At 37.7% G+C, this 26,607-nt stretch overlaps 1 protein-coding gene across 3 annotated transcripts; it reads right to left on the bottom strand.

The window, feature by feature from the left end:
- On the bottom strand, positions 1–26,539 carry DEPDC4 (DEP domain containing 4). Of its 3 annotated transcripts, none has more exons than XM_057555879.1 (8): positions 26,395–26,539; positions 23,810–24,221; positions 23,094–23,239; positions 16,871–17,057; positions 14,373–14,599; positions 13,614–13,756; positions 13,397–13,522; positions 1–155 (listed from the first exon to the last, which is right to left on the bottom strand). In XM_057555879.1, the coding sequence occupies exons 1-8, from the start codon at positions 26,516–26,518 to the stop codon at positions 132–134; spliced, it is 1,389 nt and encodes a 462-aa protein (XP_057411862.1). In that variant the 5' UTR covers positions 26,519–26,539; the 3' UTR covers positions 1–131. The 3 variants fall into 3 exon arrangements, with proteins under 3 accessions (XP_057411862.1, XP_057411863.1, XP_057411861.1); XM_057555880.1 differs by lacking the exon at positions 1–155 and adding an exon at positions 12,128–12,230; XM_057555878.1 differs by lacking the exon at positions 1–155 and having other exon boundaries at positions 13,257–13,522.
- Between the last annotated feature and the right edge of the window lie 68 nt (positions 26,540–26,607).

The raw sequence follows: 26,607 nt of genomic DNA, 5'->3' as shown, positions 1-26,607 counted from the left end.
GTGTTTTTGAAATTCCTTAATTAATTTCTTTTTTCGTTTCAAAGAGATGCTGGGGTTACTATTAATCTCAAGAGCCAACTGGTGAAGATATTGGCTTGTCCTTTCCTTTTGTTTTTCAAACTCCTTGTATGTCAAGCGTTGGCAAAATGTGAAACCTAAAAAAAAAAAGTACAATTGGAAAAGCAAGTTAAAAAAAGAAAAACATGAAAATGTACTTATCCAAACTGGCCTTATCCTGGACTTTTTTTCCCCAAAATATGGTAGATACCATTACTTATGCTCATATTCTCTTTGCTTCAGAGTAATATTGTTTCTTTACACATGCTCTATTCTTTAGCAAAACATACACTGTCGTATTTTGCAAATATTATTTTATTTGATTTCCAAAATAAATCCATGAAGTAGGAGAACCAAGGAACTACTATCCTAGTTTCAAGTGGAATACACAGGAATTTAAGTGAAATGGCAAACAAATTGGAGGTGAAGGGGAGAAAAAAGTTTTCCTTGACCTTCTTATGGTCCTTGGCTGGGTCTGAGAAGTAAACTGACAAAGACAGATTAACAGGAGAAAAGCATACAAATGTATTTAGTGTAAGTTTTAAGTGACATAAGAGCCTTCATAAGGAAATGAAGACTCAAAGAAACAGACCTATGTACTTTTATGCCAGTTTGCTGAAGAGTGCACAGTCCTGGAGGAACGTGACAGGTTAAGGAGAATGATGTAATCGTAATAAACTGGGGAAAACTTAGCAAGGCCTGTTTGTTCAGATTCTTCTTGGCCTCCCTTTGTCTTTGGAGCTAAGGATACTCCTTTCCTCTGGGTATAAGGAGGGCATCTCTCATATGAGGGTTTTATGGCCAGTTTCAGGGAGGAAGGACAAGGGGGAAGTAGGTCAGAGCGACCCTCCTGCTTCTGCATTTTCTCAAGCTCTTTCAGCTTAAAATATTCAATATGTCAGGTGCCATATTTGGGGGTAGTGTGTCCTGAACCCTATCAGAAGCATGGACAAAGAATTTCATGAACATGAGCAGTGTTTTTTCACTGCTCTGTGAGCTGTCTTAGCATGTACAGTCAACCAAGCCTCTCCCTACGCTGATCTACAGATGCGGATGCCTTAGCCTCCAGACACACCAAAGCAACTCTCAGTCAGGGTAACCTTTGAAATCCTAAAGCCCATTAATATTAGGGGGTTTGCCTATTTTCACTATAAACACAGCTTCACTTAAACACACCTATGGTGAGACACCTGGAATTACACTACCTCTGAAAACTTAAAATCCTACACCTAACTCTCTATTCAGAATCTACTGTCCTTCAAATAATAATATAATAATAACTTACGGGACTTCCCTAGTGGTGCAGTGGTTAAGAATCCACCTGCCAGTGCAGGGGACACGGGTTCAAGCCCTGGTCCGGGAAGATCCCACATGCCGCGGAGCAACTAAGCCCGTGTGCCACAACTACTGAGCCTGCGCTCTAGAGCCTGCGAGCCACAACCACTGAAGCCTGCGTGCCACAACTACTGAGCCCACGTGCCACAACTACTGAAGCCCACGTGCCTAGAGCCCGTGCTCCGCAACAAGGGGAGCTACCGCAATGAGAAGCCCGCGCACCGCAACGAAGAGTAGCCCCTGCTCACAACTAGAGAAAGACGGCGCACAGCAACGAAGACCCAACACAGCCAAAAGTAAATAAATAAATTTATAAAAAAAAAAAAATAATAGCTTACAATGAGTGCTTACCATGTATTAAACTTTTTGTACCTTTTCTCATTATATCTTCAATGTTCTAAGGTGTAGGTGTGCAGGTATTATTATTATCAGCCCTGCCTTATCGATAAAGAAACAGAAGCTTGGACCACATGGCTGAGCTAGGATCTGAACCTGGGATTGTCCCAGTCCCAGGGTTTGGGGTCCCTATACTATGCCATACTGCCTTTAGCTCTGTCACAACTCTCGTCACTCTCAGAGCGATGTGACATTTTTCTTTGTTCATCATCTTTCTTTCCCATCCTGAGTCAGACACATATCTGATCACCTGAACCACTTTCTCACTAATTTGTGTCCTCAATTTTCTTGCACTCCAATCTTTCTGCAACACCTGACAAAGCAAAATTTCAGCCCTTAATCAATGCTTGAATCCACCTTTTACACTTGAACATTCAAGTAAATAAGTGCTGCTGAGAAAATTACACTGTCCAAATTGGCATCACTAAAATTTATAATCTACTTCATCTGGATCCTCAGAATTACTCATCAGTCCATTTATTTGTCTTTTCTCAACTGCTTTTCCCATTCCCTGTCTATTTCAAACTATTCCCTTTTTCTCATGTCATCCATTCAATGGTCCCCCTACAACTCCTCAGACAATAGGGTCTCCTCCTTCTACTTTGTCAAGGAAAATGGATTCATCATTTAATGATCTCCTTCGACTTTCTACCTTGGACCTACACATTTATTTATATCCATACACACTGTCAACTTTACTCTTCATATCCCTCCCCCGTTCGAGGCAAACCCTTGGTCCTGTGCCCTTGAAGACATTTCCTCCTGCCTCCTCCAGGGCCTGGCTCCATCAGTAATCTCTTTTGACCTCTCAGCTGGTCATTATGCTCAAATCTCTGGCTTGATTTAGCATCGCCCCAGTTATTCCCAGCTTCTCTCTTCCCTTCTTATCATAGATCCACTCTTAATCTCTTACCCATTCATTCCTTTTCATCCCACTTGCAACCTGGCTTTTGCCTCTCAAGCTACTAAATCAGCTCTCACTAACTGGCTCCAGAGAGTCCGGAGCAGTCCTGATCTGCTGCCACATGCAATCCTCCTCTTTAAAATGTTACATTTCCTTGGCTTTATGAGAACGACTTCACCTCATTCCCCTTCTAACATTTCTTCTCTGTCTCAGTCATAGGTTCCTCTTTACTCACCCCTTGATGATTAGTGTTCCTTGATGTCTTATCCTGGACCTCTTATATTGCTCAACATACTCTAAATGACCTCAATTTCCACATGCTCCCAGATATTTAGTTTTAGTTCATATCTTTCCCCTGAACTTCAAAATTGCACATCCAGCTGCTCTGCTGAAAATATCAACCAGAATGTCCCACACATATCTTAAATTAAAAGGTCAAAACAGATTCAGTCATTTCCCTACACATGTTCCTCTCCTCTGTTTTTCTATCTGAATTGGTGGCAGTCACCTCACCTGGAAACTTGAGAATTATCTTTGAGTCCCCTTTCTCTCGGACCCCCAGATGCAATCAAGTGTTGCCAATTTTACCTCCTAAATATTTCTCAAACCCGTCCCCTCCTCTCCATCCCTCTTGTCTCTGCTACAGTACAGGCCTACATGATTTCTCACTTGGACCATTGTAGTAGTCACCTAACTAAGAACTCTGCTTCCAATCCCCCTGGCCAACCCATTCTCCAAACTGCTGCTAAGCACTATCTAAAATATAAATCTAGCCATATCATTTTTTAAAAAATAAAAAATGCCTCCCCAGCTGCCTAGTGAATTCCTTGGCTGCTAAATGAGGCCCTTCAAGATCTGACATCTATTTCTCTAGTTTCAATTCCTGCCACCGCTCAGCTGTAATTTCTAGCCCGTACCTATTTTTGCTCACAGTGTTCCTCCTGTCCAGAATATCTTCCCCTTCTCCACTCCTCTGGTTTAGCTTGCATCTAATTCTTTAAGACTCCTACTAGGTATCATCTCCTCCACAAGCCTAGCCTGATGCCCTCAAACTAGGTCAGGTAATCCTCCTCCTCCAGTCTTCTATAACCTCCTCTGGCTTGAACATATCCCTCTTATATTTTATTATGATTGATTTATAAATGGTTGTCTCTCTCATACATCAATTCTTTCACTGAATTAATTTATTCAACACTATCTATTGATATCTATAACTACTAAGTGCCAGTTGCTTTTAACATGGAACATAAACTTATTGCGAGCAGGGGCATTATCTTATACATCTTGTATTTTGTGGTGCTTATACAAAGTCTGGCACAGAGTAGATCTTCAAAATGTTTAGTGAATAATTGAATGGATGGATGGATGAATATTTGATATCAGGAACATTTTAAATCAACACATGAATTTCAAGTAATCAATTCAAGCATGCAGAAAAGAGCATACAACACAAAACATAGAGACAATTAAAAAATTCAATTAAGTTGTATACTGATATAATCTGACAATTTTACTGAATAAGGGATAAACTTCAAGAAGAGACGAGAGGGGCTTCCCTGGTGGCGCAGTGGTTGAGAATCTGCCTGCCAATGCAGGGGACACGGGTTCGAGCCCTGGTCTGGGAAGATCCCACATGCCTCGGAGCAGCTGGGCCCGTGCCACAACTTCTGAGCCTGCGCGTCTGGAGCCTGTGCTCCGCAACAAGAGAGGCTGCGATAGTGAGAGGCCCGCGCACCGCGATGAAGAGTGGCCCCCGCTTGCCACAACTAGAGGAAGCCCTCGCACAGAAACGAAGACCCAACACAGCCAAAAATTAGTTAATTAATTAATTAAAATACTTATTAAAAAAAAAAAGTTCAACTTTGAATTTAAAAAAAAAAAAAAAAAAGAAGAGACGAGAGTTAAGCTATTTAGGGAAAAATATTATTAGATAACTCTTCACTTTCCAAGTGCTTATAGCACACGGCACAATGCAAAGCACTTATATTCATTATCTCCCTTTAAGGCATATTGTTGAATAAATGTTGGATGGAAATAAATGTTAAAATGCCTATAATTCCTCCATTTTCCTCAAAGCCAAAACTAATGAAAAATTGAATGTGAAAATCTAATATAGTATGGCAGCCAAATGAAGCTTATCTTGAAATTAGTCAGATGAGATCTAATCTAAAAAGATTCCAGATGTTAGGTTCAAAATACTTCGTTAGTATCTCTGTTTAACAGCATCAAACAGACAGGATGCATGTGGCAACAGACCTGTGGCCATATGCCCTATGTTCGAAGAAGGGAATGGGAGGAAATGGCATCTATTAGCTGAGAAATTCCAAATAATCCTGGCAAATAAATGTATGCCCTACTCTATGAATACTTTTCTAGAAATTAGTAATGCCTTCAAAAACTTTTTTTTTTTTAAGGAAGAAATGTTACCTACATCTCTAGTTGGTCAAGTTACATAATCTAAGTTTCAGTTCTTACCTATAGAATGGGGTAATAATAATGCCTACATAATAGGTTATTGTGTAGAATAATTTCATAAATGCATGTTAGTGCTCAGCACAGTCTGACACCAAGTAGGGTTTAATATTAGTGTCAATTAATATTAAACATCAATAGTACTTAATATTTAAATAATAATACAATTTAAATATAGTATCTATGATTTATAACAATGTTATATTATTATTATTTTTTTAAATTATGAAATCTCATTTTGAGTTTTTTTAATATATAAATTTATTTATTTATTTATTTATTTATTTATGGCTGAGTTGGATCTTTCTTGCTGCGTGTGGGCTTTCTCTAGTTGTGGCGAGCGGGGGCTACTCTTCGTTGCGGTGCGCGAGCTTCTCATTGCGGTGGCTTCTCTTGTTGCGGAGCACGGGCTCTAGGTGCACGGCTTCAGTAGTTGCGGCTCGTGGGCTCTAGAGTGCAGGCTCAGTAGTTGTGGCGCATGGGCTTAGTTGCTCCATGGCATATGGGATCTTCCAGGGCCAGGGCTCAAACCCGTGTCCCGTGCATTGGCAGGTGGATCCTTAACCACTGTGCCACCAGGGGAGCCCCCAGTGTTATATTATTAATATAAATACTAAATATTTAACAACTACGAGGTAGATACTGTTATTCTCATTTTGGAGATGAGGAAGGTGAGGCACAAAGAGGTTAAATAATTTGCCCAGGCAATTTGGCCCTAGCACCCAAAGTTATACCTATTACTTTATTTTTTCTCTCACATGACAATCTTAGGAAATTTGAATTTTAAATATTTTATGGTTTAAAGAAATTAAAAATTAAGGAATCAGATCAATTGCCACAAGACATGGAGTAAAAAGAATCATGGAGCCTTTTCAACTGGGTAGGGGGAAGGGTTTAAGCTTCTCCTCTATAAAAACTTTGTCATTTCCTAGAAAAGAGGAGCGAAAGAGAGAGAGAATGAAAAACAGGAGAAAGCAAAACAGTGTGCACAGGAGCAAGGAAGCAGGCAGGTGGGTAATAAATGGAGGGGAAGGTGAGACCTGGGAGCAGCAATGAGATATAGTGTTTACCTTTTTAGAAGAAAGGTAATCAAACAAAGAGCTTCCAAAAAGAACTAGAGAAGAACTTGCTCTGGAGATATTAAAAAATAACCTTAATGTAACCACCTTTTATAGCATTATATATTTATTACATACTCACCCTTGGCTCCTTTCCAACTTATGTGGCTATAACAGTCACTTAATGATAAAGAAAGAATAAGACTTTATCAATACCTGATATAGCATCTGGATCTTCTCCATGTAGAAGCTTCTTAAGTTTCTTACTAACCAGATCCAATAAAGTAACTGGTGTCTACATAAAAACAGATATTTTCAAATTTTTAATATGAATTTTTTTCTAGCCAGTAATCCCATATAGAAAAAAACAAACCTCAATATTTTTGACCAATGCATAGGGGAAGAGGATTGCAGATGGGGAGAGGGGGCGGGTAGCAGAAGGCCTCTGAATTATGAAGGGTATAAATACTTGAAATTCTTTTTTAGAATTCTTAAAATTCTATATTCTACTCCCACATATGTAGTATATCTGAAACTAGATTAACCAATCATTAGTGCAATGTTCTCTTCTAATAATAAAAATTATTTGTACTTCCATAACAGCACTGGTCTAAATAATCTTCCATTGTAATTACATGATCCATATGTAAATAGTAGCTCTAAAATACATAATAATATCATTCTCTTAAAATGGATAAATACTCCTTTTCCAGTTTTGGTTATACAAAGGAAATCCCAGATTATAACATGTATCTGGGGGAAATAATTCCTCAGCTAATATTGTTACAGAGGGTACCCCCTAGACCTACCAATGTTGAACCTCATATCCACATAGTTCCTTCATCTTGAGCCCCAGGGTACCTTTCCATGAGCTTCTATTGTCCTGAAAATTTACAAACATGAAGCCATCCCCATAAATTCATTCTGTCATTCAACAAAAATTTAGTGAATGATTTCTATGTTCCAGGACAGTTCTAGGTGAAGAATAAGCAGATCTAGTCTGAACTCACAGAATTTACATTCTCATGTGAGAGAAAGACAATTTCAAAAAATCAGCAAATACATAATATAGTTTCAGGTAATGATAAGTGCCATTAAGAAAGCATAAAGCAGGATAAGAAGCTAGAATGAAGAAGATGGGTAGCTATCTCAGTAAGGGAAGGCTTCTGTCTTACTGAGAGGGTATCATTTTGAGCAGAGGCCTGAAATGATGTGAAGGAGTGAGCCATAAAAAGACTTGGGAGAAAATGTTCCAGACATACAGTAGACAACACAGGTAAAGCCCTTTAACAGGAAAAAGCTTGGCATGCTCGAGATCCCCTATTATAAATACCCACATCTCAATCTCCCTGAAATACTTCATTCCCTAATCTCCAGAAACCAGTCATCGGAGCCCCTTCTCCCTGCTTCCTGAATCCTTATACCCCCACTTCCTCCAGCCCACATCAAGTTCCTTTTCTCCCTTTGTGTCCTGCCACAACATTTGAACCAGAATGTTTCTTTACGACACTGCTAGTTCTGACATGAGGGGGAGGTAAAAAATGAAAAAAATCCTTTCTAACTTCTCAACCATATATAGGAAAGAGGAGAATTCATTTACCTAGAGGAGGAGGCAGGGTGAGAAAGAAGAAAGTGGAGAGGCTAAGTGGTAAGGAAGAGGAAGGGAGAGAAGATGTTCTTTCTAAATTCCTGGTTGGAATATGGGACCCGTTTCACAACTAAGCTATAAACATGAATTTTGGTTTAGTGACTGTAGGATTAAACATGTAACCTGAGCCCTAATCTCCATTTATTATATTTTTTGATGAAAAACTAGGTGCAGAATAACAACTTTTTTTTTTAACATCTTTATTGGAGTATAACTGCTTTACAATGGTGTGTTAGTTTCTGCTGTATAACAAAGTGAATCAGCTATACATATACATATATCCCCATATCTCCTCCCTCTTGCATCTCCCTCCCACCCTCCCTATTCCACCCCTCTAGGTGGTCACAAAGCACCGAGCTGATCTCCCTGTGCTATGCGGCTGCTTCCCAGTAGCTATCGGTTTTACATTTGGTAGTGTATATATGTCCATGCCACTCTCTCACTTCATCCCAGCTTACCCTTCCCCCTCCCCATATCCTCAAGTCCATTCTCTATGTCTGTGTATTAATTCCTGTCCTGCCCCTAGGTTCTTCAGAACCTTTTTTTTTTTTTTTTTAAGATTCCATGTATATGTGTTAGCATACGGTATTTGTTTTTCTCTTTCTGGCTTACTTCACGCTGTATGACAGACTCTAGGTCCATCCACCTCACTACATATAACTCAATTTCGTTTCTTTTTATGGCTAATATTCCATTGTATATATATGTCACATCTTCTTTATCCATTCATCTGTCGATGGACACTTAGCTTGCTTCCATGTCCTGGCTATTGTAAATAGAGCTGCAATGAACGTTGTGGTACATGACTCTTTTTGAATTATGGTTTTCTCAGGGTATATGCACAGTAGTGGGATTGCTGCATCCTGTGGTAGTTCTATTTTTAGTTTTTTAAGGAACCTCCATATTGTTCTCTATAGTGGCTGTATCAATTTACATTCCCACCAACAGTGCAAGAGGGTTCCCTTTTCTCCACAACCTCTCCAGCATTTATTGTTTGTAGATTTTTTGATGATGGTCATTCTGACCGGTGTGAGGTGATACCTCATTGTAGTTTGGATTTGCATTTCTCTAATGATTCACTATGAGCATCCTTTCATGTGTCTCTTGGCAATCTGTATATCTTCTTTGGAGAAACGTCTATTTAGGTCTCCTGCCCATTTTTGGATTGGGTTGTTTGTTTTTTTGATATTGAGCTGCATAAGCTGCTTGTATATTTTGAAGATTAATCCTTTGTCAGTTGCTTTGTTGGCAAATATTTTCTCCCATTCTGAGGTTGTCTTTTCGTCTTGTTTATGGTTTCCTTTGCTGTGCAAAAGCTTTTAAGTTTCATTAGGTCCCATTTGTTTATTTTTGTTTTTATTTCCATTTCTCTAAGAGGTGGGTCAAAAAGTATCTTGCTGTGACTTATGTCATAGAGGGTTCTGCCTATGCTTTCCTCTAAGAGGTTTATAGTGTCCATTCTTACACTTAGGTCCTTAATCCATTTTGAGTTTATTTTTGTGTATGGTGTTAGAGAGTGATGTAACTTCATTCTTTTACATGTAGCTGTCCAGTTTCCCCAGCACCACTTATTGAAAAGGCTGTCTTTTCTCCATTGTATATTCTTGCCTCCTTTGTCATAAATTAGTTGACCATATGTGTGTGGGTTTAACTCTGGGTTTTCTATCCTGTTCCATGGATCTATATTTCTGCTTTTGTGCCAGTATCATACTGTCTTGATTACTTAGCTTTTTAGTATAGTCTGAAGTCCGGGAGTCTGATTCCTCCAGCTCCGTTTTTCTTTCTCAAGATTGCTTTGGCTATTTGGGGTCTTTTGTGTTTCCATACCAATTGTGAAATTTTTTGTTCTAGTTCTGTGAAAAATGCCATTGGTAGTTAGATATGGATTGCAATGAATCTGTAGATTGCTTTGGGTAGTATAGTCATTTTCACAATGTTGATTCTTCCAATCCAAGAACATGGTATATCTCTCCTTCTGTTTGTATCATCTTTAATTTCTTTCATCAGTGTCTTACAGTTTTCTGCATACAGGTCTTTTGTCTCCTTAGGTAGGTTTATTCCCAGGTATTTTATTCTTTTTGTTGCAATGGTAAATGGGAGTGTTTCCATAATTTCTCTTTCAGATTTTTCATCATTAGTGTATAGGAATGCAAGAGATTTCTGTGCATTCATTTTGTATCCTGCAACTTTACCATATTCATTCATTAGCTCCAGCAGTTTTCTGGTGGCAGTTTTAGGATTCTCTATGTATAGTATCATGTCATCCGCAAACAGTGACAGTTTTACTTCTTCTTTTCCCATTTGTATTCCTTTTATTTCTTTTTCTTCTCTGATTGCCGTGGCTAGGACTTCCAGAACTATGTTGAATAATAGTGGTGAGAGTGGACATCCTTGTCTCGTTCCTGATCTTAGAGGAAATGCTTTCACTTTTTCACCATTGAGAATGATGTTTGCTGTGGGTTTGTCATATATGGCCTTTATTATGTGGAGGTAGGTTCCCTCTATGCCCACTTTCTGGAGAGTTTTTATCATAACTGGGTGTTGAATTTTGTCAAAAGCTTTTTCTGCATCTATTGAGATGATCATATGGTTTTTCTCCTTCAGTTTGTTAATATGGCTTATCACATTGATTGATTTGCATATATTGAAGAATCCTTGCATTTCTGGGATAAACCCCACTTGATCATGGCGTATGATCCTTTTTATGTGCCGTTGGCTTCTGTTTGCTAGTATTTTGTTGAGGATTTTTGTATCTATGTTCATCAGTGATATTGGCCTGTAGTTTTCTTTCTTTGTGACATCTTTTTCTGGTTTTGGTATCAGGGTGATGGTGGCCTCATAGAACGAGTTTGGGAGTGTTCCTTCCTCTGCAAATTTTTGGAAGAGTTTGAGAACGATTAGCTCTTCTCTAAATGTTTGATAGAATTTGCCTGTGAAGCCATCTGATCCTGGACTTTTGTTTGTTGGAAGATTTTTAATCACAGTCTCAATTTCAGAGCTTGTGATTGGTCTGTTCATATTTTCTATTTCTTCCTGGTTCAGTCTCGGAAGGTTGTGCTTTTCTAAGAATTTGTCCATTTCTTCCAGGTTGTCCATTTTATTGGCATATAGTTGGTTGTAGTAATCTCTCATGATCCTTTGTATTTCTGCAGTGTCAGTTGTTACTTCTCCTTTTTCATTTTTAATTCTATTGATTTGAGTCTTCTCCCTTTTTTTCTTGATGAGTGTGGCTAATGGTTTATCAATTTTGTTTATATCCTCAAAGAACTAGCTTTTAGTTTCATTGATCTTTGCTATCATTTCCTTTGTTTCTTTTTCATTTATTTCTGATCTGATCTTTATGATTTATTTCCTTCTGCTGACTTTGGGGTTTTTTTGTTCTTCTTTCTCTAATTGCTTTCAGTGTAAGGTTAGGTTGTTTATTTCAGATTTTTCTTATTTCTTGAGGTAGGACTGTATTGCTATAAACTTCCCTCTTAGAACTGCTTTTGCTGCATCCCAGAGGTTTTGGGTTGTCGTGTTTTCATTGTCCTTTGTTTCTAGGTATTTTTTGATTTCCTCTTTGATTTCTTCAGTGATCTCTTGGTTATTTAGTAGCATATTGTTTAGCCTCCATGTGTTCGTATTTTTTACAGATTTTTTCCTGTAATTGATACCTAATCTCATTGTGTTGTTTTTGGAAAAGATACTTGATACTATTTCAATTTTCTTAAATTTATCAAGGCTTGATTTGTGACCCAAGATATGATCTATCCTGGAGAATGTTCCATGAGCACTTGAGAAGAAAGTGTATTCTGTTGTTTTTGGATGGAATGTCCTATAAATATCAATTGAGTCCATCTTGTTTATTGTATCCTTTAAAGCTTGTGTTTCCTTATTTATTTTCATTTTGGATGATCTGTCCATTGGTGAAAGTGGGGTGTTAAAGTCCCCTACTATGGCTGTGTTACTGTCGATTTCCCCTTTTATGGCTGTTAGCATTTGCTTTATGTACTGAGGTGCTGCTACGCTGGGTGCATAAATATTTACAATTGTTATATCTTCTTCTTGGGTCGATCCCTTGATCATTATGTAGTGTCCTTCTTTGTCTCTTGTAATAGTCTTTATTTTAAAGTCTATTTTGTCTGACATGAGAATTCCTACTCCAGCTTTCTTTTGATTTCCATTTGCATGGAGTATCTTTTTCCATCCCCTTACTTTCAGTCTGTATGTGTCCCTAGGTCTGAAGTGGGTCTCTTGTAGACAGCATATATACGGGTCTTAACAACTGACTTTTAAATGAGCTTTTAGAATATATTTCATTCAAAATTCATAAATGGGGGACTGCTTCTACTGTATACACTTAGTACCAACTTCTTCTCTAAAATAATGGAAAAGTAACTTCAGTTAATATTGACAGAACTGCTACAAAATTCAAACCAATATGTTTCTAATGACATGAGATAAATTTTTTACACAAAAAAATTAAGAAGGGAACAATTCTTTACAGAGGCTTTGGAGAAATAATGCCACTAAAAGTAACACTGTCTGGTATTAAAATATACTAGTGAGGCTAAGAAATAATCTTTTTCTAAGACCTTTCAAAATATATCAACAATCTGACAATATCTTAGTAACTTATTTGCTACTCCTCTGTTTCAAGTCACCATATCTCTTGCCCAGGTTATTACAACAGCCTCCTAAAAGGTTCTCCTGCTTCTACCTTTGCCCCTCTATAATCTGTTCTCAACACAAAAGCCAGAGTTATTTTCATAAATATCAGTCAAATGAGGCCACTGTTGTGATCAAAACCTTTCATGATTCCCCATTTTATTCCAAAGAGAAGCAAAGTCTCTCCAGTGGCCTACATGGGCCCCCATATCTCTCACCTCATCTCACAACACTCTCCCACCTGCTCACCACTTCCTTGCTGTTCCTCAGCACCCAGTCATGCATCACCTTCAAGGCCTCTGCTCTAGGAACCATTTTCTCTGCCCCAAACCACTTACCCCCACCCTCATGGCCATTTGGTTGACTCCTCCCCCTTCCAGTCTCTGCTCAAATCTCATTTTCTCAGTGAGCCCAACCTTGGCCACGCTGTTTAATAGTGTAAGCTCCTACTAACCTCCACCGTGGCACCCCAAAATCCCCTTAAACTGCTCTTTTTTTTCTATTGCATTTATTGCCTTCTAGCAAACTATATGATGATGATTTATTGTGTGTATTTTTTTTTACTGTCTGGGTTTCTCACTTGGATATAAGCTCCTCAAGGGCCTGCATTCTTGTGTTTTGTTTGCTAGTGTATTCCAAGCACCTAAAACAGTGTCTGGCACAGAGAAATAGGTTGAAGAAATTAATCAATATACTTGCAAATATCAACACTGTTTTAATTCTGCTTTCTTCTCTTTAGCGGGTGTGGGGAAAGAGCATTCCTTCAAACTTTGTACATTACAGGTACTCAGTAAATTATTTATTAAGTGAATTATTTGCTTTTTGTCTGACACAAGTAGCTTAGTAATAAATGTGCCCAGGCAAAATGCCAGATACCTTGAAGAGCTCAGAGTGGAACTCCAGTAGAAACAAGACTAGTTGTTCTGCCCGTACTCTTAATAATGATTTGGATTGCAAAACTGCTTTGGCAAGAGTTTTCAGGACCACCGTTTTGTTATCAAACTGTAAACAGAAAGAGTAACATTAACTTGAATCATTTTTATTCAAAAAAAATAGCAGAAGATTGTAAAAGTGTTATTGCAATTTTTTTCACCTGTTTTTGTAATTTGTAGGCATTGGGTTCTGATGCAATCACCATAAAAGTGAGTAGCCGTCGTAATTCTTCTCTAACGTTGGGCAACAACAATCTTAGATATAGTTGTGTTGCTTCAAGTGCTTCTGTTCTTTTCTCATTTTCTGTTACATGGGTTACAAAGAAGACAAAGCAAGGGACAAAAAAAACAAACAAACCGAGATTATAGTACGTAGCAGTCAATTAAAATGCTATGCTACTGTATGTGGTTTGCAGATTCTTTTTTACACTTAAAAGTTTTTATTAGGAAATATTTCAAACACGCAGGAAATTATCTATATAATATGCCAAACACCTGCATAATTATTTCCAGCATTGTCAAACAGTAATTTGTTTTTAACATGAAATTATATGGCCACCTACAGAGCTAAAAAAGAGACATGATGTGTCACTCAATTTTTATTTTGCTAAAAGGTCACCAAATTAATACAATATTTCCAGATACCTCAATTCTCTAATCCTCTAGTACTATATCAAAATGTTTCTTAGAATGTCCCTGTGATAGAATTACCTTAGATCTAATTGCTATACTACAGTATTACATTTGATAGTACAATTTACATGGCAGGCCAAGTGAATTGAAAAAAGACTCCATGAAGTACTTTGACATCATAGAAGAAAAATATTAAAATGCAATACTCATATAATACATAAAATTTTCTGCAACTTGTATTATTAAAAAAGATTATACAAAAAAACTGAAGTTTAAACATCTCTTACCTAAAAGTTCTATAATTCCTGAATGAATATCAAAATACTCATCAGTTAATAAGCAATCTCTCTCTTGATTATAATATTTTACTATGACATCAAAGAGTAACTTCTTCTGTGTATTCAATCTTGTCTCTTCATTTCTGTTTTGTACTAACTGCTGGCTGACAGTAACTATTAACTGGTCAGGGAAATATTCCAAGCATTCAATTGCTGCATTAAGCCAGTTATCAATCCTGGAGGTAAAAAACAAAATAAAATAAATCAATGGTTAACGTTTCCATTTAACTGCCTGAAACATTGTTTGATAAAACAATAAAATCTAGTTTATAATTAACCAAATCTAAAGAAGAAACTAGTTTTGAGAATCTTTTTAATAATTTTTGCTGGATGACTGAAGGAGTAAATGAGAGGGAATAGCTTTTCTCCTCACCACATACCACCACACCTTTCTGTACCTTTACTTTCAAGGAATTAAAATATTTGTGGGCCACCTTTTCATTATTTGTTTCTAACTTTGTTAAATTTTGTTCAGAGGAGTTCATCTGTACTGTTCCATTCCACTGGTGTTTCCTCTCCCCTTTCCCACTCTGATCATTAGGTGCATATGGTTCTATCACTATTTGAAAATAAGATACCAAATATTTCCCCCATTAAGATGCACTGTTTATCCCACCACACACGGTTTTCCCCTTTTTTATCTCCCGACCTCAATAACATAAGCAACTTAGGATCCTTTCACTCCTCCCTCCCTTCAGTGATGATTTTGGAAGGCCTTTAATTCCCCCTTCTCCTCCACCTTCCCCACCCCCAGGTTTTGCTGAGATAGGTTAGTATTTATCATAATTTCCCTTAATACTATGTCCTTCTTTTTTGATATCTTATTTAGCACACTTATATTTTGTACATTCTCACACAGTCTTACCATATCAACTTCGAATATGTTGTGTGCACATGTGTGTTTGTATGCATGCACATATGTGGGTACAAAATTAGGGAGAAGAGAAAATAGTGAGAGCGCACAGACCAAAGTTCATTGCCTACCAATATTTCCTTTCCTCTTCATCTGTCTCCACCTTGGGGTTCTGGTTATTTCTTTGTAGTCAGATTAAAATCTTTCCTCAAATATTTTCCTAGGAGGGGGTTCCTGAGTGATATATTCTATGAATTCTCAGTGATCCTCAAGTATCTTTCCTTCTTCCCTCCTCTTCTCTTTCCCCTTCCATTTCCTTTTTCCTCCCCACCCCCACCAAGCCCTGTTGAATGGAATATATTGCCTAACATGTGTGACTTATTATCGTCTAGCTCCTAGTGTTGCAGATGAAAAAATTAATGACAGTTGGATTGCATTTCTCTTGCAGATAACCTACACTTTCCACTTGGAAGCTCATAAAGGCTGACTGGCTGCTGTCTGTTTCCTGCAGAGGCACCTAAAGAAATCCTGTTTCTTTGCTGGTGTCCCTATATTCTCCCTGACGCAGGGGCTGGGGAAGACTCATTTGCTGGGTCTTTCTCGGCCTGTTGAATTAGAAGCAAACATGTCATATGCAAACAGGACAATGGTTGACTATCTAAGTGGGTTCACAGGTCTCTGATCATCAAGCTCTTTGTAAGATCTGAAGCTTTCTGGTTCTCAGGTTTGGAGTCTGATGTTCTTTTCTTGTTTGGCCCATATGGGAGAAAGCATCATATCAGTTCTCTTTGCTGGAATCTCAACAGTACCCAAGATCTTATACTTATGGTTCCTAGCAACTGATTTATGATAGGGCTTATTTCATTGGACTGTAATGTTTTGTTTCATGAATGTCTCCCCTACTAGACTGAGGACTGTCTTAAAGCAGGAATAAATAAACTGGTAGAAACCATGATGGTTGTTACTTTACGGTTATAAAACGGAAATAATAGAACTTTGAAAAAACACTCAGGGCTGGTGCAGGGAAAGAATGATGGAAAAATCATGCCTGAACTCATATGAATGAAACCACTCAGATTTCCAATAATCTTCTCACAGGTCATAACCAGTGACTTTCTATTTTAGATCAAATGAGAATTCACAGTGATTAATTTTTAAATCAATGATGGTGTCTGCTCATACATATGAATATGTTCTCACACCTTAAAATACCAAGGGCAGGGGCTTCCCTGGTGGCGCAGTGGTTGAGAGTCTGCCTGCTAATGCAGGGGACACGGGTTCGAGCCCTGGTCTGGGAAGATCCCACATGCCGCGGAGCAACTCAGCCCGTGAGCCACAACTACTGAGCCTGCGCGTCTGGAGCCTGTGCTCCGCAACAAGAGAGGCCGCGATAGTGAGAGGCCCGCGCACCGCGATGAAGAGTGGCCCCCGCTTGCCACAACTGGAGAAAGCCCTTGCACAGAAACGAAGACCCAACACAGCCATAAATAAATAAAGATAAAATAAATAAATTTAAAAAAAAAAAAAAATACCAAGGGCAAAATATATGAAAGAACATTTTAGTTATAAATTGACAATAAAAATGGTCACTCACTCAAGTAGACATAAGCTTGGAATAACCTCTCTGTCGAGGCAAGTGTTTGAGATAACAAGATCTTCCTCTTTACTTAATTGGAGATTTTGTGTTTTAACTGGAGGCTCCAAAATATTTTCTAAGAATGGAATGTGAATCAGTTGAAGAATACGTAGCAATGTTTGTTGTTTCCAAACATCTTCCACGGCTTAGAAAGAAAAATAATATAACTATCATACTAATAAATAACATATACATATCCAACCAGTATCATAGAATTCTTCCATTTCTAGTAATACAACAGAAAAGCTACATAATATAATGGATTAATTTGTTAGGATAATTTAAATTTGCTAAATTACAATTTTTCTTTTCAAGATTGACCTTTAAATAGACATCAGCGTTATGAGCCATATTGATTTTATTTTCGGCTAATTATAAAGTGATATTATCTAGCTTTTAAGGTGATCAATAGGTTAATTCCAGATATATAAAAAAACTACTGGTCCTGCTTATAAATTATTTTGATGATTGGAGAGAATGAGATTACTAATTATTTATAATTTTATTCAAAGCAGAGATAATTGTAGTTAAATTGCTTTTAAATAAAAATACAGTATTAGGTTAATTAGGTTAACTTGGGTTTCTGGTCATTCATGTTAAGAGTTAATAAAGTTTTTCATTATCCTAATTATCAGATCATCATTAATATTTTGTTTTTCCTTTAAATGAAACAAAATTACAAAAGCAACAGCTACAGTAAATCGCTTGTGGAGCTTTACTGCCAGTAGCCTACGTATTAAATTTGGACCATAGTCATGATTTGTTTGATTATAAAGTATTTTGAATAGAATTAACTTGTATAAAAATGGGAGTTTTCATATAAAATTCTGGGTTTCAAGCTTCTCTTTAAAAATATCTTAAGAGGGCTTCCCTGGTGGCGCAGTGGTTAAGAATCCACCTGCCAATGCAGGAGACACGGGTTCGAGGCCTGGTCCGAGAAGATCCCACATGCCGCGTAGCAACTAAGCCCGTGTGTCACAACTACTGAAGCCTGTGCTCTAGAGCCTGTGAACCACAACTACTGAGCCCGTGTGCCACAACTACTGAAGCCCGCGCACCTAGAGCCCGTTCTCCGCAACAAGAGAGGCCACCGCAATGAGAAGCCTGCGCACCACAACGAAGAGCAGACCCCTGTTCGCCGCAACTAGAGAAAGCCCACAAGCAGCAACAAAGATGCAACGCAGCCAAAAATAAACAAACAAATAAATAAATAAGAAAAAACAATCTTAAAATCTCATGACACTGGGCTTGAATTAATGCCTGACCAAAGTTAGCTGATATGAATTAGTGGCTACCCTATTTGCATTGGCATGTCATTTCCAGCTCACCAGAAACCCCACCACTTCCTACTGTATCCCAAACAGTGAAGTTGAGTGTCAGCTACCATTTTCATGGTATTGTCCTGTTGGTTTTGTTACAGTAGAAATTAATTTCCCTATAGTTATATCTCTTCCTTAAGTGGGAAAAGGAAAAATAGCCAAGAGGGCCCTACATTTCAAGCAAAACAACAATTTTTCCTGCACGTTTGAAAATGAAGTACTCACCCGCTCTCCAATCTGCCTGGCTCCTAAAGGCATCTGAGTTTACTACTTCTGAGTTATTGGCCCCAAATAAATCAAATTAACAATCTTTTAGTAAAGACTTGAGATCATAAGTAGCCTCTAATCAATCAGTCCACATTTGTCGATACCAACCTTTGGGGACAGCACTGAACGAGGTGCTAGAAAAAGATACATATATAAAAATAGTGGCCCTTCAGCAGCCACACCCTATGTAAGGAGGTAAGGATAGCCACATATGAAATGGATGAAGGCAAATTTTATCAAGTGACCAAGAAGTATGAATAGATATATTATGAATACATCCAAAAGTGGAAACAAGACTATTCTTAGCAATAGCATCAAGACAGAACATTCATTTACTCAAATATTTATTGAGACCTGTTTTGTATTAGGCACTGTTCTAGGTTCCAGGGATATAGTGGTAACCAAAACAGGCAAAATCCTGGCCTTAATGGAGCTTATATTCTAGTGGGGAGAGGGAGGCAGGCAATAAATAAACAAACAAATAAAAAGTGAAATATGTGGTGTGTCAGCTAATAGTAAGTTTTATGGAGAGAAATTAAGCAAAAAAGGAGATTAGACTACATTAGGGGGTTAGTGTTGCAATTTTAAATAAGATGTGTGGGAATTATCATTGGAAAGATGATATTTGAGCAAAGACCTGAAAGTGAGGGAGCAGAGAAATGTGCATGTCTAGAACATACTAGCCAAGTGCAGAGCTGATAAATAGAATAGCTAGCTCTGTGTGAGGAAATTAGACTCAAGAAGGATACTGTGGCCACACATATAGCCACCACCGTCATCTTAATGGAGCACTTCATACTCAATGATCACTGTGCTGAGTGAAGGGGATCCAAGGGGATAGACTCTACATTTGAAGAGCATACAATCCATCCAGCGTTTAGCATAGCCTACACACACACACACACACACACACACGTGCATGCACATGCACATATGCACATATATGTACATATGAGTGTATGTGTATAGACGCATAAATAAAAAGAAAATATTTATAAAAGGAGGAGGCTGTCTGTGAGCCATTCATCCACTAAATGTAACCTTCCAACAGCTAAGCACTGGGCCATTCAACAGGGATACAACAGTGAACAAGGCAAGGACTGTCCCTGTCTAAGTATCACACACTCCAGTGGGAAATAAAGACACGTAAACAGGCAATTTCATTCAGTGTGTAAATGTTTTGGTGGGAGAAGTACAGTGTGTTCAGTAGGAATCAAACTTTGTTTCAGCTGAGGAAACCTTTGAACAAACATATTCTTCTGGAAGTCAGGTAAAACAGGTTAATAGTGGAATTGCTCCAGCTGATATTGGCATTCCCCTGAGACCTACCCCACAGAGGTGAGGTGAGGGAGAGGTTCTGCACCTTTAGAACCCCTCACATTTCTAAAACAACACACATATATTTCAAAAATATTAGTCATTATATTATCAGTAAGAAACACCTGTAAAAAATAAATCTCAGCAAAGGTGGTTCACCTTAACTCTACTAGTCACACAAATACAAATTTGCAAAAAGCCTGCAGTCCTGGGAATGCATTGCTTTACCACTGCTGGCAGATTTTTCAACTCAATTCAAGTGAAGTTGGTTTCTCAGTTCTTTGGGAATTAAGAAATGACCTTTCTCAAAAAAAAGGAGAAACTCCATACTTTTATTTCTTGGTTAAAATGTATATAGGTGTGTTGCCAACTGCATACCCTTAACCAGCCATATTTTTCCAAATAGAAAGTGGCTTAAATTTTCTTGTTGGCCAGCTAATTATTTAATCTTATAAAACCAGATAGTTTTATATCTGAGGGGGTGGCTTTTGTGCTTGAGGATCACAGAAGAATCAGATTTCAGTGGATAATAACAACAACAAAAACTCCTTTCATGCCTGATTTGTTAGAGTTTAGAGACACTTCCAAATGCACTTTCTCCAAAAAGTTTTGGTATGAAAACGTAAATTCCAAAAAAGTTAACTTTGTTTAACTCATTAAGTACAAGAACAACCAGCCAATTTTAAAGTTAATTCTCTTTTGCAAGCCTTTTTACAAAACAAAAAACAAACAAACAAAAAGCCTACCCTAGCAGATTCAAGACTTTTGAACATAAAGAGATTTCCTATTAGTAATTTATTAAAGACTACGTCTCTCAAAACTATGTTCTATTAGAGAGAACAACTAAAACAGTTTTTTGTGTTTCTCTGTTCTGAAGGCTGACACATTCAGTTGCGACAAAGAGCAAACATACCAACTAAGAGCAAACATACCAACTAAACATAACTTCAGTTGTACCCATTTTATAATTTACAATACCTTGTTGCAACAATAATGATAAAACACTGGGTAAAAGTATGGAAATCTAGGTCTGAATCTTGATGCCATTAGTTAACTGTGGAAACTTGGCAAATTATCTAACTTCTCTGAGTCTCAGTTTCCTTGTCTATAAAATAAACAATATAAACTAAATTGAGTCTGAAGTAAAGCAGTGGTTCCAAGACTTGGCTGATTTTTGTTTTAACATAATAATCTCCTTTTTTAGGGAATTCCTTGGCGGTCCAGTGGTTAGGACTCGGTGCTTTCACTGCTGTGGCCTGGGTTCAATCCCTGGTGGGGGAACTAAGATACTGCAAGACGCACAGTGTGGCCAAAAAAACCAAAAAACAAAAAACTCCTTTTTTAAAAAGCAAAACTTAATAGTTATTGTTGTGTGACTTACTGTTTAAAATCTCTGGCTAAACACAATAGTCTTAAAACTAAAGAAATTCCTGTTTTCACCTAACATCTTTTTGTTAAATATGTTACTCATAAGAGTATATAAAAGTATATGTATCATTTAAAGAGTTTGGGAGATAGATGCAAGAAAGGGAAGAGGCCTAAAACCCTGTTTTCCTTTGTAGAAAATTACTAGATGTCCCTAAAACTGAAAAAGCATGAAGTAGCAGTATAAGCATGACATTTAGAGACGTGAGATACATTTACAACACACATGAATTACAATTTATATGAATTATAAATGGTTGTCTCTGGAGAGGGGGAAATGGGTGAGAGAAGGGTAGGGAATTATTATTTTTTAGTAACAAAACCTGTAGGACTATTTGAATGTTTTACATTATGTGCATGTATAACAAAGATAAAAATTAAAATGTTTAAAAAAGTACGTAAGAGTGCCAGCTTTCCTTCCCTACCACGTCTTATTTATTTATTTATCCTTCTGAGTCTCAGTTTCCCAAACTATAAAACGGAAGTTTTACCCCTCACTTTACAGGGCTATTGTAAAATTACAGACAATAAATATAAAATGCATAACAAATTGCCTGGCCCAGAGAAAGGCCCAATAAATGAAAATTACTTTTATGAGCATCTTTACTGATAAATTATATCCATCTTTAGTTAGAAATTTCTAGAAGTACCCTATATCCTCACAGGAAAATGATGAGACAAGTTTTTCTTTTTCATTTGTAATAGGTAAAAACTGAACTTTTGTTGGCTCCTCTTCTTCAGCCTGTCCTCTAAATATAAATCTTTCTTGGAGCCTTCTTCTAATCCCTCTTCTTTTCTCACTCTGCACCCTTTCTTTGGGCACCGTGCATTTCCCTTATCACACTTATCCTAGTTATTGTTGATAACCTTTGCTCCTCCAGTGTGCAAATCATGCTTGTCTTACTTCCATCATGGTTTGACCACATGCAGTAAAGCGTGTAACCATTAATGAATTGTGTATGCATCCCTCCTAATTGCCCTGGGTATGGGGCTCTTCTTTCAACTGTTAAGTTGCCTTATAAGGACAAAACCACAAGTAGATGAAGTTAATGGTAAAGAGAATTAGAGCAATAGGTAGCCTAGCTAGTTTGTTCTGAAAGGCAAAGAGTAGGAAGATGTTTGGGAGGAGCTTATACAATGGGCAAAGGATATGCTAATAAGAAGATGGTCTTGCATTATAAATAATAAGGACTGGTAATGAGTTTGCATGTTTTTTTTCTGGTAGTAAGGACTGTAGCACCTCCAGTTAATCTGATCATGGTCATTGTAAAAAAAATACACTAAATGTTATTGGATCTACATTGCCTCACCTGTCTTGTCTGATGCAATCACTATGTAGAAGGAAACTCTTTCGGGGAGAGGAGTAGAGAGTCAGTACGCCAAACACACTACTTCTATTGTATCTGAAAAGTCAGTTCTTGGAGACAGTAAAAAGATCAGTGGTTGCCAGGGGGGTAATGGGGAGGGAAGGAGGAACAGGTGAAGTACAGAGCATTTTCAGGGCAGTGAAACTATTCTGTATGATAGTATAATGGTGGATACAGTCATCATACATTTGTCAAAACCCACATAATATACACCACCAAGAGTGAATACTAATGTAAATCGTGGGCTTTGGGTGATAATGATATATCAATGTAGGTCCATGGATTATAACAAATAACCACTCCAGTGCAGGAGGTTGACAGTGGGGGAGGCTGGGTATGTGTGGGGGGCAGGGGGCACATGGGAACTCTCTGTACTTTCTATTCAATTTTTCTGTGAACCTAAAACTGTTCCAAAAAGTAAGGTCTATTTAAAAAAGTCAGCTCTTCTTACAAAGTTCAGAAAAAAATAATGAAAACTGAAATTACCTTCTTTTGAAAGTGGAAGAACAGGTTTGTCAACTGTGATGTTTGGAGGTAAAGCCAGAGTCCCACTCATTGTATCAATAAGTTCCTCAATTCTTTCCTCACCAATCTCTTGTGCTAGAGGATTTGAAATCACTTTGCCTTCTGGTCTGTTAAGAAATAATATGTGAATTTTTCCATTACATACAGGACCAAAATTTCAAATATGCATTTTAATTTACTTATTAAAACTTATTTATACATTTCCTATTTCCAAAAAAGATGTCAGGCAGCTTACAATAAAAGATACAAGTAATAAATGTATTAAATAACAGAATATCACCAGAAGAGGATGTTAGGATTGTAAATAAACAGAAAAAAATATATGTTAATTCTAAGGTTATCATGGCTGCTGTAACAGAGTAGAAAATTTTTGCTCTAGTTTCGTTTCCATAACTTTGGCTTTATCTAGTTTGGCTAAGTCATGTTTCAAAAATTAGGAAGCATATAATTCATCAGAGGAGATAAAGTTTTTCCTGGTACAAATTCTGAAATATTTATGTGATCATGTCCTCCATAACAGTTTTAGAGCAAATGCAGAAAAGATTAATTTTTACATGGCTATTTCTTTTACTGACTTCTGAAAAAAACAGAAAGCATAATATTCAAGGTTTGCTCAATGAAGACTGTTCTGCCAGCAACTAAAAACAATATATTACAGTATCTTGGTTAACACTAACCTTAAAGATTCCTTTGCTTTTATTTCATCATTTAACCCAGTCTCAGAATCCTTTTTTCTTTTGCAAAAAACATAAGATGATTTATTCCCTAGAAACCTGTAGAGACTATTGTTTGAATCCTCAAATTCCAATTCCTTTTCGTTTTTGAATAGCTTCATTCCTACTGGTTCAAATACTTTATGGTTCATTAGAACTTGACAAAGACGAACTCCTTTAAGACGAGAGATATCATTACTACTCAGGCACATATTTTGCATAAGATGACTTAGTACTACATCAACAGCATCAGAACCAGTAAAACAGTCTTTGTATGTTCGTAAATGATGCCTCCTTCTTTTTATTTCCACTTGAGTCTGAAGGGAGTGAATAATACCATCCCATAGCTGAGTAGCTTGAAAAGGACCAGAGCATCCTGAAAAAAAAAAATTAAACATATGTTTCTAACAAATTTAGATTACACAAAAATATGTAAGTTTTTTTGTTTTGGCAACCTTATGCTTTTTTATGGCATATCTGCTAACAATGCCTTTCTTAAGTTTCTTCTCTTCCCATCTTGTGTAAACTATAATATGTTTACTAAGTTTGCACATGTTCGTCTGCCAATAAAATCAGAGTAAACCTAGGAACTTGCTTTACTGATATGAAATATACTACTATGTGAATTTATACATCCTAATGTTACATGCTTAATAACTAGCTAGACTTAGTCTTGAAGAATATTATTTCAGGCTACATTTAAAAGGAATATACACACACATTGGAGTCTTGATTATTACAGAGATGTGGCTTCACCAGACTCTGCTTTTCCTTTCTTCTTTTTGCCTTTTTGAACAATGACAAGCATTGCATGAAAGAAATCTATGGCAAAGAGCTGAAAAAACTAATCAATTTATCTGCCAGCTGTTCTTCTTGAAAAATAAAAGTTTGTGAGGAATAATGAAAATCTGAAAACAATGAAAATGTCCAGTGCCTGGGGAATAGTTAAGTAAATTATGGAATAGCCTTATTATAGGATATTAAGCAGCCATTAGGAAGAATGACATTTATAGCATGGAAGGATTTCATTAAGTAGTAAAAACAAAAAAACCAATGAGGTTGGGCAGAACAATTTATATACTATCATCCTAGTTATGTAAAAATGAATTCCCAACCTACATACAAATATACGTAAATAGAAAAGTCTGGAAGGATAAACCTCAAAGTAACGTTTAGGAAATAGGTGTAATGAAAGGATACTCCCTTTTTATATACATATTTCCAGTTTTTATAACGTACATATATAATTTTTTCAATTAATTGGAGACAGTAAAATTTTAAAATTGAGATATAATTCACATTCCACAAAATTCACCCTTTTAAAGCATACAATTCAATGGTTTTTAGGTACATTCACAAAGCTGTGCAGCTATCTCTATTATCTAACTCCAGACCATTTGATCACTTCAAAAAGAAACCCATATACACATATACACTCTTGATACTATGTATAAAATAGATAACTAATGAGAGTATACTGTATAGCACAGGAAACTCTACTTATTGCACTGTGGTGACCTAAATGGGAAGGAAATCCAAAAAAGAGGGGATATATGTATATGTATAGCTGATTCATTTTGCTGTACAGTAGAAACTAACGCAACATTGGAAAGCAACTATACTTCAATAAACATTAATAATAAAAAAAAAGAAACCCATACAGTTAGCAATCACTGCTCATTCCCCTCTACCCCAGTAAATTTTTATTAAAATATTTTTAATAAGATAAGGGAATACGTTGAAACATCTAGAATGTTGTTTCTAGATTTTCGTTGTTGTTAGAATCTGAGAATTTAAGCTCTTTCTTCCTCTGACTATGAATAACTGGAAACAGGATGTCCAACTTTACATAATGGTCTGATGTTTAGGACAGAAATAACAGCCCATCACCTTCAAATGCCTTCTGTAACAGAAGCTGTCTGTCTGTCTGTCCTTGAACTATTGGCCCAAGACACTGTGGACAGTGCATAGACAGGAGTAGGGCGTGGAGGGTGAGGAGTGGAAAAGGGGAGGGGTTGAGGAGGGAGTAGAGACTGGGTTAGGGTAGGGTGGGGTGGATAAAGCTAGGAGTCTATGAGCGGAGGAGACAAGGGTATTTTCCATCTGCCTCTCTAAGCGTCATTAAACAAGTAGGCTAGGTTAAAGAAATAGTCCTCGTGCTCAAGGACTTGCCATCTAGTACTTTTAACCCCTTGTTGTTCTAAGTGTAGCCCGCTGACCAGCAGCAGTGGCATCATCTGGGAATTTATTAGAAACGCAGAATATCAGACCCTACTCTTGAATCCAAACTGCATTTTAACAAAGTTCCCAAATGATCTGTGTGTATATTAAAGTTTGAGAAGCACCGCTTTCCAGGACTCCCCAAGGAGAGTAGCTCCTGAAAAGGCCCACTGCCCGTTCAGCCGGACTGAGAGAGCAGGTGGGCCGGGAAAGGGGTGGGTCCAGGAAAGGGGCGGGCCCCAGAGGCCTGAGGCGCAAAGTCCAAAACGCCCGCTCCCCTCAGCCGTCCCCCGCTTCGGTGCACATTTGGTTAGGATCTAAAGGGGTACCTGTCCTCCTTTTCCGGCAGAAAACATCTCTAGGGCTCACGAAACTCGACACGCTCCGCCCTGGGCCGGGAAGCTGGCTCTGGCTGCCAAGGCTACGGAACCGCGGAGTCAAAAGAACCGCCATAATCTCGTCCACCGGGCTCCTCCCCCGGCCCGTAACCCCGCCCCCTCCCTGTTCTCGGGAGGCGGAGGCCAAAGACGTCCCGGCCCCGC

Source organism: Balaenoptera acutorostrata, chromosome 11 (assembly GCF_949987535.1).
Source record: "Balaenoptera acutorostrata chromosome 11, mBalAcu1.1, whole genome shotgun sequence".
Lineage (NCBI taxonomy): Eukaryota > Metazoa > Chordata > Mammalia > Artiodactyla > Balaenopteridae > Balaenoptera > Balaenoptera acutorostrata.
Note: the sequence above shows the minus strand (reverse complement) of the source record. Positions and strands in the feature narration are given on the sequence as shown.